Source organism: Atta colombica, unplaced genomic scaffold, assembly GCF_001594045.1.
Source record: "Atta colombica isolate Treedump-2 unplaced genomic scaffold, Acol1.0 scaffold125, whole genome shotgun sequence".
NCBI lineage: Eukaryota > Metazoa > Arthropoda > Insecta > Hymenoptera > Formicidae > Atta > Atta colombica.
The window spans coordinates 241158-256108 of NW_017259212.1; the positions used below are offsets into that span (position 1 = coordinate 241158).

General features: G+C 34.0%; 1 protein-coding gene across 1 annotated transcript in view; it reads left to right on the forward strand.

Annotated features, from left to right (window-relative positions):
• LOC108694876 (disintegrin and metalloproteinase domain-containing protein 10) overlaps positions 1–14951 on the forward strand; it is an 88029-nt gene that overhangs the window by 42866 nt on the left and 30212 nt on the right. Inside the window, exon 6 of the mRNA XM_018204567.1 lies at positions 6825–6943. Within this exon, the coding sequence (XP_018060056.1) occupies positions 6825–6943 (119 nt within the window). The remainder of the gene's footprint in view (positions 1–6824; positions 6944–14951) is intronic.

Below are 14951 nucleotides of genomic sequence, written 5' to 3' on the forward strand. Positions count from 1 at the left end.
GAGAGAGAGAGAGAGAGAGAGAGAGAGAAAAGAGATACGTATTGGCATTCGCGTTTCACACACCTCCTGCATCGCAAATTTCTCATCCTGGGCGACAAACGGCATGCAGCCCTTTTCTCTAGTAGGAGACATGAGAAACATCTCTCGATCTCCTCTTCCTCCTTCCTTCTCCCCGGTCGCTTTCACAGTCCGCCAATGTAACTACAACGTTCGTCTCTTTATGTAAATCGGTCGAATCCACGTCGGGCAATAAAATGTAAAGCAGGAGTGCGCCATGCGATTCCCTCTATCTCTCGTCGTCGTCGTCGTCGTCGTCGTCGTCGTCGTCGTCGTCGTCGTCGTCGTCGTCGTACCAAGCGCCCACGCAACATCCCACCATTCCTCGTCGCCACCGCAAGACGGTAGCGTTTCTACCCCACTGCACCTGGTACAAACTGGCAAGATAATAGTTGAGGAGAGGAGAAGAAAGAAGTTTCTGGCACACACGTTGTCGTTCTCGTCATAGCGGCCTTCACTTCGGTGGCCGTTCTAGTCAAGTATTGTATTGTACGATTTTCCTTCCTCTTTTTCTGTATCGCTGTGCGACCAAGCGAATTTATTGGTCATATCGCGGCAAAGTCGCTGGTTTATTCTCATGCTTTGCAAGAGAAGTCCGCCGTTCGTCTTTCATGAATTCCGTCGCGGCATTGTTCACGAAATGCGTCTGCGATTAGATCACGATATATTTGTTCTATGTTTTCGTTTGCTTTGGATTCTACGAGAAAAATTATAAAAATAATCGGCGTGCAAAGAGCTTCGCTTATATCCTATTGTTTGGGATCGTTACGTCATTAAATGTCAATTTCTGCTTAATTTTTATAAAATATTTTGAAACAGCAAGAAAGTTAGGAAAGAGTTAGTTCCAGAAAAGAATTGAAAGATCAAAATCTATGTATATATTTTAAAAAAGAAATATTGGACTCTTTTGGATGACATTTTACTCTTTTTATAATATACATAATAATAGAATATATATAACCTTAGCGTCAAGACACTACCAGTGTCTCCAGATATTGTTTTCTAAAACATTTGTAATATGTAAAGACATTTGTGTATATTAGAAAAAAATATTACTTTTTTAACTCTGCAATCTGAGTCTTTTTTGTCCAGCTTCAGTTTTTACTTATTATTTTACTTATTTTAGTAAAGGCTTTCAAAAAATGTAGAAAAGGTTTCAACATCTCTATCTATTACAAAGTTTTTTTAACTCAAACATAAAACTAACTTATCTTTAAACTTTATTTAATTTGACTTCTTTTATTTTAGAATGAATCTTTTTTAATTTGAGAGTGAAATTTCGCTTGTGTGTCAAAAAACATGTAGATTGCAGACGTTAACATATTTTTCTTACATTTTTAGAAAATACAAATTTTTTCCAACGACTCGCAATAGTTTTATCTGTTTTGTTTGACTTTGTTAGCCATATGAGAGAATAAACTTTCGCGTTATGTCCTCAGCGATTTCTTAGTATATAGCCTAGTCTTGGGAAATGGGAAGCAGTATGGTTAAGCCAGGAATAGATATTGAGTACAGGCGACACCTTCTCACTTTTCTAACCGTCGCGCCGCGCGCGTTCGCCTCTCGGTGGAAGACTTTGCGCATGAATAGACCATGTACCTCGACGCACCTCTCTCATACGTTGTGGATCTAGTTTTCCTGTATGTGGGCATGAGTATAGCATTCAGTGAAGCCAACGCATCGTTTCGCCGTGCATATGGGGGCGATGTTATGGGCGGTTATATAAAAGAGCACACGGTCAAACTCGTGTGTGTTCCACCTTCTGCCACTGAAGACACGCGCGTTGTCTCTTTCGATGCAATAAAGCGAACTTCTTGTTGGTGGCAAAGATGACGAAATTTACCCTCCGGCATAACGAGTCACATGTGTGCTCTTATAATCGTTATGAAAATAAACGTAGTAAATATCGCACGCTTATAATCATTATGAAAATAAACGCGAAAGTTGTAGTCGAGGAAAAAACTGGAAAATTATGCGAACTATTTTTCCGCTTCGCGGCACGGTCGCTCGTAATCGTTACAAAGAAGCGCGATCATCAAATTAATAAACAGCAGATTTCTCGATTGCGTTAATATATCGACATACTTTATAATAGTTAAGAAGAGCTAGAGGATTGTGGAATTAAGAAATACGAGAGCAGTTTGAGAGCAAGTTAGTTATTTAAGAGTTAGAATCTAAGTTAATGGAATTAAAAAATTCTTTTCCTTTTATTATTATTTTTATTATTATTATTATTTTTTAATATAGTTTTTTAAAATGTCACTAACTTATCAAACTACCCTCGTATTTATTAATCTGTCGTACATGCTTCAATCTCTTAATTGTTTACTATAAGAAATGTTTGTGATAATTGGGATACAGAGATAGCTTATCATTAGCGAAGTTTATCTAAAAGTCGATTGACGGAATACATTCAAGAAAGGAAGTATAGCGAAGTTCTACTTTTGCCAAAGGAATTTGGCGTCGAGTTTTTCTCGAGGAAAATTTAATCTCTTGATGGCGCGATCCCATTAGATCTTTTTTATTTAAGATTGAATATATATTAAACTTTAAGTAGAACAAATTTTTAACGAAAACAAAAAGCAGTCGATATTTTAATGCTTTAATAATCTCTTTTAACGGCTTTTTATTTTATACTGGGTCTTTTTTTACGGCACATTTTCTGTTATCCGACGAGTGATAGTAAGCGCTTTAATTAGAACGTCTTGTATACAAACTTACGAGAGATTATGGCGGATGCAACGAGAGTTTCGTCTTTTATACACCAGCTTCGGGCGATGAAAGCGGCACTTAAACGACTTTTTCGCGATACTGCAAAGATATAACACAACGAGCCTCCCAAGACAAAGCTGACGATTTAATGCGCGATCCGTGCAGCCGACGTCGGATTATTATGAAAATGATTGTCGCGGAAGCAGCAGTGTGTGCGCGCTATAAAGAGTCGCGACTAATTGTTATGCTTCCCCTAATTCTTCGCGTAATGCGTCCCAACTCTAGCCCTGTATATCTTTATGGTAATTCAACGTTTTAACGTCTTTTTGCCGGATATGCTAAAGTCGTTTCTTCCTTCGGTGTCTTCGCACTACTATGATAATAAATGCTGCGAAAAGAATTAACGATCGTCCCAGTAGGTCTCTAAATATAACAGCGCAAATAGTCTTTGTTGGTGACGCATTAAGAATTTCATCTTTTATAGATGAAATTATATTTTTTCCAAAAGCATTCGAGCGACATTTTTTTAAAAAGAAAAATAAATTGATCACGAAGTAATTAACAGTATTTAAAATACATATAATTAGGTATATTTTTAAATGCTCACAGCGTTTGTATTGCATTACAGTAATATAAAGCAGATACAAGAATTAAGTAACAAAGGATTGGACAAAGAAAATGGATTTTTTTATCTTTTTATATTTTTTTGATAATTATATACTTAACTTTTTAAAAATGATTTGCTAATTATAAATTTTATTGAATTGAGAAATGTTAAGAAAGAATATTAATTAATCAAAGAATAACGTTTTGTGAATAGCTTTGTATTTCAGATATATTTTGCATATTCACCGTGCAAGTCATCAAACGTGAGTTGCATTCTGTTGGTTTCGCTTGACCTTCCACATAAATTCAGCATCATCGTGGAATCAGGCTTTCACGAGATATCCGGAAGCACGTCATGTATTTGCGCATTGTCATTGTGAAAGTCACATATATATAAGTTCTAGCAGTCTGGTTTTCTTCAATGATAATCACCGTTATTCCATCACATCTTGCAATGACCACCAGTTTCTTGTCGACCTTTGATTGTCATCATATGTCAATCATCTGTCATGCGATGATTCTATCACAGCGATTATCTTTGTGCTAAAAATGGAGTTACTTAGCTTAGTAAGGATTTATAAGAGAAGGGAGAAATAAAATTATAAATGAGAGCGCAATTAATCATGTAAAATCCAGAGATAAACTAAAGAGCAATTCAATAATCGAATATTTTGAATAAAATGACAAACAATTTATGGATTGTCAATGCGGTAAATTAATGAAATCTAGTTTATATTCGCGTTTGTTTTTGCAATGTTAATATTATACAAATATTATTTTACTGTCGTATTTTGTAGTATGTGATTTTACAATCTTGACATAGTCTTGGTTAAATACATATGTTGCGATGTATTTAATTTATGTACATATATAAAGTATATATATTGGTAAAGCGCACGTACGTATATATTTAACTAAATGGATGCATTTTGGTTATAAATAAAATAACTAACATATGCGAAGCATATTTATGAAGGCACTAACGAGTTCTTCGGGCATTCGTTTCAATTTACCATGTTCTAATATTATACATATTTATATCGTCCCTTGTAAAAAAAGTTTCTTGATAATTAATTCGCTGCTGCATTTTGTGCGGAATATAGTAATGGCTAAATTTATTTTTACAAAGCGCGTATACAAACTATTTTGACATACATATTTGCCTCTTTATAAGGAAAAAACGAATATTATTTGTATTCCAACCATAATTTATTTTTCTGCAAAAATAGATAGGATTTCTTCGTTTTTATATTGAAAAAGTTTTTATGTTATATTCGAAGCAACAATTTATTTGCGCAATTCTGTTTTTGCTCATATTTCTATGGCATATTACATCAGTTGGGAAGCGAATATTTATGAAAACGTCAATAACTTTTCTACACCTGCGTTATTTTTCAGTATTTTAATTTCCACGCTTTCAAGTTTCATCTTTCTTGAAATGTTTGCTTTTATAATTTATTAATAATATTTTTTGCGGGATAATAATATGATTTGATATGACAGATGCGAAGCATGAAACTGTTATTAAAATTATTAGGGCATTTATTATGTTCTTATTTGAGTTTTTATATTAAATTAAAGTTCCAATGTAAACAAACATTTTAAATTTTTGGGAATGAAATTTCACTGAAAAAACGATGATATTTGCATTAGTCCGGCAAGTGAATTTTACTTCACTCCTTTGAGGAATGAATTTTCTAATCTAACAAGAACTTTAATGATTAATATCTCGTTTCGAGATTGAGCTTTTTTTCTGTCAGATTCGTTCATTTTGTGCAGAAATACGTCGAATGAGCCTATAATTTCGTCCAATAAGATTGGATGTAAGAGGGGTTAAACTTAATATTTATCAGAATGAAATTTCCGTCTCTTCTTTTGGAGAGTGAAATTATACACTCTGCAGAGAGAGAGAGAGAGAGAGAGAGAGAGAGAGAGAGAGAGAGATTAGATCGAAAATTGAATCTCGCTTGGAAGGATTCTTTGCTCTTTAAGAGTGAAAAAATTCATTTCTGCTGGGTTGGCGCAACTCTCACTTTTTTGAAATTTTGGGAGTGAAATTTCACTCCCAAAAATTTAGAACGAAAGAGATTAGGTACACATACGCTTGTTTCCGAGGTTATGATTTATTTCTGCCATGTGGCCTCTTTGTCATAATTGAATGTCGTGTTCGGCATTGGTGAACGTCAACGTATGATATTAATCCGTTTCGCGTACTCTTCTCTGCGGAATTCGATGGCGCGAACGTCAATCTTAGTCGACTTTGATCTCGTTAAAGGCGGATTTGTTACGTAAATGCCACTTGCAGGAGTGAAAGAGCGTGTGTATATTTAGCGCTGAATCCGTTAGTGGCGAGAAGCCACTTCGATCCATATGATGTTACATGGTTTCGTCTTAAGCTGTCTTTGGAGGTTCGAAGGTTTCGAACATCGTAGCTTGAAATTGTGGAAGACATCCATCGTATCAGATCAATCTCGCGTTCAATTCGCAGGGAATACGAAATGATAAGCATCACGATTATGAAAACTCACATTTTATTTATCAGCAAGAATTATTTTGAGAGAATTTTATTTTAAATATTTAAATTATCAGAATTCTCTGATATTTCGTTGAAATATATTGGCGTATACTTTCAATATAGCTCGGATATTTAAAATGTTATTTTTTTTTAAATTATCGATGCATGTTCTTTCGTTATCGATATTTTGTTGCCATTTTACTATAGTTGCTTTATTCTATACAGTTTAAAATATACTCACATAGTAAGTACGCATGAACTTATGGACTGACCTGACATTTCATACAAAGTATCGCTCGAGAATAACTGATACTACGCTGCGAAGTCAAGATATTTATTCTCTACGTACTTGCGTTATTTTCCTCTTTCTGCGCGAGCAAATCGACATATTGTATGAAGAGCTTGTACAAGCTCTTCGATATCAGTTTATATATCAGTTGAAGTAATATGCTTTTTTTTTATATATAAATCCGGTGAGATGGTTGTGCTCGAGGATTTTAGCTCGACGTTTTAACTATATATAATATGACTCCTCCTTTGTCAAGCCTTTGCTTCTATGCAAAACGCTGTACTTCGAACATTACAGCTACGCGAGGAATTTACCGTATTTTGCTCCATTCGACATTGGAAAGATATCTATTTGACAAATCTTTCTCTAAAATAAAATTTGAAATAATTTTTCTGAAAATAGTCCTCTAGATAAATAAGATACAGTCTTTCGTAATCGTAATATGTACACACACTTAAAATGCTTCGTTCTTTTGCCTCGACGATTCCTTTTCCTTTATTCATGTTATTACTAGATTATCGGCCTTCTGCGTAATGATCCGGAGCGAGCCGAGTCGAGATATTATGGCACGCAAGAAACGCCGATAATTACTTTTCCAGTCTCAAAAAATTCTCCAGTATTTCACAATCACAATTTATCTTGCAGATCCTGGACGATACGCTTGTTTCACGACGCGAGTCTGTTTAGCAAAGACGTATCCTTTGAGAGCACGAACGGACCGATATCCTTCGACACTTCGCATTCCTACGTCGGTACTGTTTTGGGTAAGTTCATTTATATTTTATTTCCTCATCAATCGAAGAAGACATAAATAGCTCTTCACACATTGCTTCAATATAATCATCAAATTATGAAATTAAATTAGCACAAATGTAGTATGTTAAAATTGACTCGAATTAAATCGAATTTCCTATTTCTTCGTGTAATTTATATAGAATTTTTCATCTCATTACATACACATTAAATTATTATCTCTCGTTGCGTTATCGATACTATTTTAACGCTGCGGTAATTTTTGTTGAAATTATTTAACGATTTGGTCGCATTCTGCCGCGGTTATTAATTTAATATTCAACGTATTGATGACAAAAATAGTATAATTTTACCAAGAACTATGATATGAATATTATGCGTTACCTCTTTCTCTTGTAATAATTATTAAAATTTTCATAATGTAGTGATTATAATATGTAATTGGTAATGGGAAATCTATTTTCTTAACATTTTATTAAATTTATCCCGCGCTAATAGAAGATCGATTATTTACATTGATTTAAAGCATAAAACGCGTGTGTCAAAGGAACTAATTACGTTGGCAGATAATGCCGCAACCGATCAGGGATTTTGATTCGAGATTATCCCAAGATAATCTCAACAATCCGATAATCTCAAAGCTCTCTCTCTCTCTCTCTCTCTCTCTCTCTCTCTCTCTCTCTCTCTCTCTCTCTGTCCTAGCATGTCAACGTCATAGAGCGACGCACTGAGAGCGCTGTTGATAGTCATTGCAGCAACCGGATCAATATTTATACACGCTCATTCTGCGTACCGGAATTACGTTGCGTAAACGAGGCGTATTACTGTCATTAAGCCGGCGGCGTGGCACCGTGCGATCACGGGCGAAAGAGTAAGTAGTGTCAGCACATTTCGAGATTAGGCGTGGTATTATACATCGACGAGCGTGCGCATATCCACGGACAAAGTAATTAGCTGGTATCCCTCAACTTCAACTTCGTGATGGATAGCGTGCGACCACCCTGTCCGCTATTTCGAGGCGGTTTCCGCTTGGCACATGTGCAGCATTCGTCGCCCCGGTAAGAGCAAGCTTCGACGTACCTAAGAGTGCCTTGTTTAAATCCTTTGATACACTCTATCCATTTTCGTATTACTGAAAGGTCGTTTTACTTGATTATAATTGAATACTGGTTGCTTCAATCGCCATGCAGTGAAATCGCAATTTGAGCACAAACGTAATTTTAATTTAATGAAGAATTTCAAACATAAAACATGAATAATATAGTGAAAAACTTTACAAAATTTTAATTTACTTAAGTAATATTAAGTAAATATTTACTTACAGTAAATAAATATTTATAAAAAATATTTATAAAAAATATTAATAAAATGTTAATAAAAAATGATAATTAAATTAATGGTTTTTGCATTAAATAAATATATGTTTATATTCAGTAAATATTTACTTAGAACTATTTAAACAAACATTTATTAAAATTTAGTTTTCCTTTTTTCAGTGTACTGTTGACGAAATTTTGTTGATAACGAATGCATTTATTGTAATTTACGAATGTTACTTTTTCGCGAGCAGTTCAGTCGAGGAGCATCTCCAACTTTTATAATTGTCACAATAATTCACATTTAGTTTAATATATTTTTCGAATATATTTATAACGTGAAAAGTAATTATTTTAATAAATTAAGCCGTACGTTATAAAACTTTGTGCTTTAACTTAAATGAAAATAAGATCTTATAATGTTTATCAGTTTTTCTATCGATTTTTCCAAACCCACGGGATTTCAGCATGCAAACAGTGAAAATATCTGAAAACTCGAAAGTTATGTTCAAAACGGATTTTTCTTATTCTTATATAATGGTCCTTCGGGATATCTTTTGTATCTTAATAAGCCAATATTTTCAAAACTACATGCATAACAAGTGAATTATGTGCAACGCACGGGGATTTATTTTGACTCCCAAAGTGCATCAGAGGATTAACGCTTTGTTTAACGTCATTACATAACCGCAGATGGTTTTCCGGCTGAATACGATTTCAGTAATTCATTGAGCACGCCCTCATTAGTTCGCGTCGCTAATGTGCCCATAAATAATTGAGTTTGTTCCGTGTTACGCGAGTCAGATACGAAAGGATGAAATAATCCTTCTTGATTGGTCCTTATAAAAACAATTTAGTGATTTATTAGTACCGTGTCTAGTTATATTCTGTGTAATTAATTGGATGTACTTATTCCTTTCGAATGTAGAATGTCGCAGGAAGTTAGAAATCTTACATTCTTCTTCAACTTTACAAGTGTGGGAAAAGAGCTAGATTGGACGCTTTATGCGTTGGTAATTTTCAATATGAAATATCCTGATAATTTTAAACTTTAAAGAAAAAGTTTATTGAAGTAAAGTTGACATTAAATTAATCAAAATGAAAGCTTCTTTTTGCCACATAGATTATTAAAACTCGTATCCTCTGTTTAATTAAACTCCTTCGGGTTTCTCTTTCGATTGCTTTTAATATCTTTTTGCTGAACCGTACTGTTCACAATAAGTAAAAGATGCTTTCAAGCTATTACAGTTCTTTTTCATCTCTTACGAGCAAGACGTTTAGATTCTACAATATAAGTTTTTGTAATAATACTTAATGCACTAATAACAGCACCGATTCTTAGTAATAATTTCCTTTGTTGAACATAAACAGTCTAAATTGTTAAATTATTTTTAGAATCTCTTGTATATAATAGAAAAAATAATGTCTGCTAATATAAAAATATAATAATTCATCATAAAAGAAATTAATTTAATTTAATTTATTGCAAAGCTTTATATAAAAGACTACGTGTTAATAGACTAACAGACATAAAATGTGATACAATCGACTATAATTAACATGAACATAAATACAATAGACAATAGTAACTTATAAATGGTTAGACATCGGCAAAATTGCTGTTACAAAGTCTACTAGTAACAAAACCAGAATAAGACAACAATGCAATAAGAAGTAAACCAATAGTTGAAATCAAGGCTTAATAAATAATGATAAACCAGTAATAATACAGGAAGTAATAATAACAAGCTCTCACGAAGACTGAAAAAAAGTCGGTCAGATCGATCGGCGACGCCCTGCACGCCAACCAGTATCAAATATTCCCCTCGTAACTTTCCGCGACTCTCGTCGCGACCTGGAGCGATCGAGAAATAAATTTCGCGTTCGAACGAGCGTATCTCGAAGCGAATCGCGTGCGCCTCGCCGCGAACGCATCGGAATGCGCGACGTACAATGAACGGAAATACAAGTTGCGCGGTCCTCGATTTCAATTCGAAATTATTTGAGAGCCGCACGCGTGAATCGCACGAGGTACTGTTTGGCGAATTGCGAAGAGAACGAGAGAGGCCATTGTGCCCGAATTTGCAAAAAAGTTCAGAATTTCGCGTGTGAATTCCAGAATAGATTCCTCCGTCGTTATTTCGCGCGTTTCTTTCGCATTTTCAATGATAACATATTTATAATATATTATTTTTTAATCATGTTGCCTGTATTTACATACGATGATTTTTTTTCTTTTTTTAATGAATAGTCGTTAGTGAACATTGTGTTGTAAACAATATTTTTGTCGCGCTCTGTCTGATTTTCCACGGATCATATTAGCCACTTTTTGGATAGCATGTTATTTTACTCTCGTCGTTACATTAAACTAAGGATCTCAAACTAAGGATCTCATTTCGTCATAGCCATCGTCGTTGTCGTAGTTTCTCGTCGTTTGGAAACGTGCCAAATTCCCTTATTGGAGATACACTGCGCGGTTACTGTACCGAAGGGGTCACGAATAAGGGGTTAGTACAGACCATAGACTTTCGGTGGGAAATAAGCGTATGTCCATGATTGTGACTAGAAATATTGGAACCACGGATTTAAAGAGCGATAGATTTACAAGTCGATCTTTTTTGTTACGAGAATCTCTTCACACAATGTTTGCAATCGTTTTCGTTTTATATTGTTAAAATTACAGCGTCAAATTTAATAATTTGAGTCACCACTGCTTCTATTCAGTGTATCGTTAGTTTTAGTATAAAAATATATAACGATATATTGAGGAGCAATGACGACCTAAATTTGATACTATACAATACAGTATAATAAAGTTTTAATGTCTGTTTTTACAAATTTTTATTTTAATAATTATACGCTCTGCGAAAATAAGTATACGTTTATGATTGCGACTGAAATTATTGGCTTTAAAGAATGAAGGATTTATATAAATCCATGAATTTAAGGATGGACTGAACGATTTTTATAAATCGGTCTTTTTTTTCGTAGCAAGAATTTTTTCAACCTTCGCGAATCGTAATTATTTACGTTATTATAGTATATAATAAAACTTTGATGTTTATTTTTATAAATGTTTATTCTAATTATGTACCTAGAAAATAATTAAGTGAATACTAAATAATCGGTAATTTTGTTTACTTGTTTTTTACATGCAAAAGAGATTTGCTTTTCTATCTTTCTATCTTTTCTGTACATGGAGATATTTTCTTTGACATTAGAAATAATATATTGATGTATATGTAAGAGAAATAATATTTTCTATTTTTATAGATAAATAAAAGTATCAATTAGCGTTTCAGTTAAGCGTGGGATATTAGAATAAATCAAATTTTTACACGTTTAACTTATAAATGTCATTTTTTTAAGATATTTTGTATTTGTATGATCCAAATTACGAGAGTTGTGACATTACCAGCTATATGATTCTAAATTTTGATTATGAATTTAAAAAAATTTCTTCATAAGAATTAATGGTTAAACTGAGACAAACACGTAGATACGGCATTGCTTGAATCGATGATGGTTGATACTAGTGCATCGTCCGTGCCCTGTAAGCGTTTCAGCAGGAACCAGGCGGATACATATATCGAACAATAGAAATAGAAAGAGAGAGAGAGAGAGAGAGAGAGAGAGAGAGAGAGAGAGAGAGAAGGATCTGTGTGGTACCTATAATTTCGGCGTACGGTGAACTAAACGTAACCGCAAGCTCGCGAACGGACCAGAAACTTGATCGTGCATACGGCCCCACGGCTTTGCCGGATCGTGAATCGTGAACGAGACCATCGTCGCCGTCGTTTCAGCGATCGGGATTGCGGGGAAGTTGAAACCAGCCGTAATAGCGTCTTGCCGTGGGTAATATCCGAACGTCGTAGTCTTCACTTCGACGACTTAGGCCGCGGTTACGGCATCGCGAGTTTCCAACGAGCGTTCTTGCACGCCGACAAATTTCTACCGGAAAATCCGTTGAACTGGCAGACGAGAGCTACATTCCAACTCATTTATTGTAATTGCATTCGCAAGTTGAGATATAATTACGATTCCATCGAGTTTGCCTGCATTCACTTTAGTATTTGATTATATAGCAGCCGTAGAATTAGCTTCATTTCAACTGGATGTATTAATCACATCCGTTTTATTAACTGTCGGCGGTCGTCTATGTGATACAATTAACCGAGATGCATCTAAAATTACGTTATAGTCTCACCCCAAATTATTTGCATTTGTTTCAATATATATTTTACTCTGCGGAACAATTAATAATTAATTAATTAATTAATTAATTATTTTTATTTATCTACTTTTATGTATTTTTATTTATCTACTTTTTATTTATCTATTTACTTTTTGAATGATTGGCGAATTTATTGAAAAGATAGATTGCACGTCAAAATATTTGTTTCCTATTCTATATCACTTTTATTAATTTCAACATATTTTATTAATGGCCTTCATTTGTTTTCCTGATATTAATCTTTTTAATTATATATATTTCATAATATCATAACGGATTAAAACCTAAGTCCTGGATAACTTAAGGATTATAGTTGTAGATAGTACACTGCATGCGGGTTATTGGCATAGTGAACGCGCATAGGAATTTGCCGATCAGAACTAATTAAATGTGTCGAGATAAGTGAAGGTAATTACACACTACGTGATCAGATCTCGCATTATATAGAGTATCCCGGAACTTTGCATTCGCCGTTGAATATTATGGGTTATACATACGGACATTATAGTCTAATAATAAATATTTATTTCGAAGATAAGATATACGTAGTGTTTTGGTGCGACAGACATCTAAAAAGAATTTTCACGAAAAACTTTGTGAATGCAAATAAATAACAGAACTTTTTTTTTAGATAAGCAATTCTAAGTAAATTCTAAATTAATGGAAATGTAATTTGTATGTAAAAGATAAATTGTTTACGGTACAGTTAATTTTAGTTTGACAGCAATAAAAAATCATCACAAACAGCAACCTCATTTCAAAACGACCATTAGCTGCAAGGAAAACGGTATAGCCTGAAGTAGGTAATCCAAAGTCATCTTGACTTGATTTACCGTATTTGATTAGTTCCAACGTCTGGTACGAATTCATCCGGATGAGTTTCTGTCGGAACGTGCATCCATAACCGTGGCCTTAAGGTGCGTTTACACTTTACGCAAGCACCAGCTGTTGCCCGTACTCACAATAGAAACGTTTACACTACTGCAGATGAATTTCTCCTGAGTCAAGTGAATCAGATCTTCGTGCAATATTCTCAAACTCGTTTGGCGTTGTAGAACATATATAAAGATATAAAATAATATGCAGGTACAAAAATAAAGTATACGAATAAAAAAATATATACAAAAACAAGATAATTAAAGAAAAAATCAATTGAAAAATAAAATAGATAAACGAGCGAAAAATGGATAGAATATAAGAGTGGAGATTATAAGCGAATATATAGGATGTCTTAAAATTCGCGACTCAGATAATATACTACAGCAAGAAAGTTTTGGAAAAATTAAGTAAAAAAAAAATGATTAAAAAATTTTTATTTTAAACATTAATTTTGGAGATAATAAGAGTATTTTAATATGATCAATTACAGACTATGTTTAGATAACCATCATGTCCATGAGTTGCGCGTATGATAACTTTAGTAAACCTCAATTCACTAATACTTACTTTAAACGTAATCTGTAATTGGCCATATTTAAACCGTTGTATCTCAGAAACTATTACTTAAAATAAAAATTTATAAATAACTTTATTTAATTTTTCAAAATCTTTCTTGCGATAGTATTTTGAGTCGCGAAGTTTGAGATACCTTCATTTTAATAATTCATTTTAATAATTATTCATGTATATTCATTTTAATAATTATGTACATTCAAATGTACTAGATTGAATTTTTATTTCCTTTATTATTTATTTTTGTTGCTCGTGCATGTATATCTATTACGTTTTAATATTTTATCCGACTCGACTCGATACATGATAACATAACTTAATATAGCGGTAACCGCAGTATATATGAAATATATATTGAAACATCCCTGGCTTACTTGATAGAACCATTTAACTCACATCGGAATCCAATGTTTAGATTCTGACTGATTGAACAGGGTTCCTTTATACATACAGTTTCGGGATCGACATTCGTGCCACGCGCGTATCTTCTTTGACGATTGCCTGGTTGCCTGTATAACGCTGGTATGAACGTGAACGAATGGATACGTTCGTTTTCTACTGTGTCACAACGAATCAATTCATCGTTCGTGCTCACGTAACATGCCTTTCTAGCGAATTCACTCGCATTCTCAAATGCCGCAAACGCACGTTTATGGCAAATCAATTCGTTCACTGATACTCGTTTGCTCTCTTGTTTACGCAGCGTAGTACAAACGCGAATACGTCAGTTTAATCGCGCTTTTACGATATAAGCGCACCTTTACAGCGTATCCATCTTGTTCGCTCACACGCTTGTATATTTCAAACACACCTTTGCAGCATTGCACCCATGTTTCACTCGATGTTTGCTTTTATAGCAAAACCATTTGCTTGCACTGCGCAAACATATCTTTGCACACTGAGAAAAAGTTGCTTACCCGTTCAAACAATTGAATATGAAGTTAATTGAACAACTTGTGTATCGACACATCGTTATTCCGTCAACGCAGAAATATTTCGTTACATTAAGGAGATTCT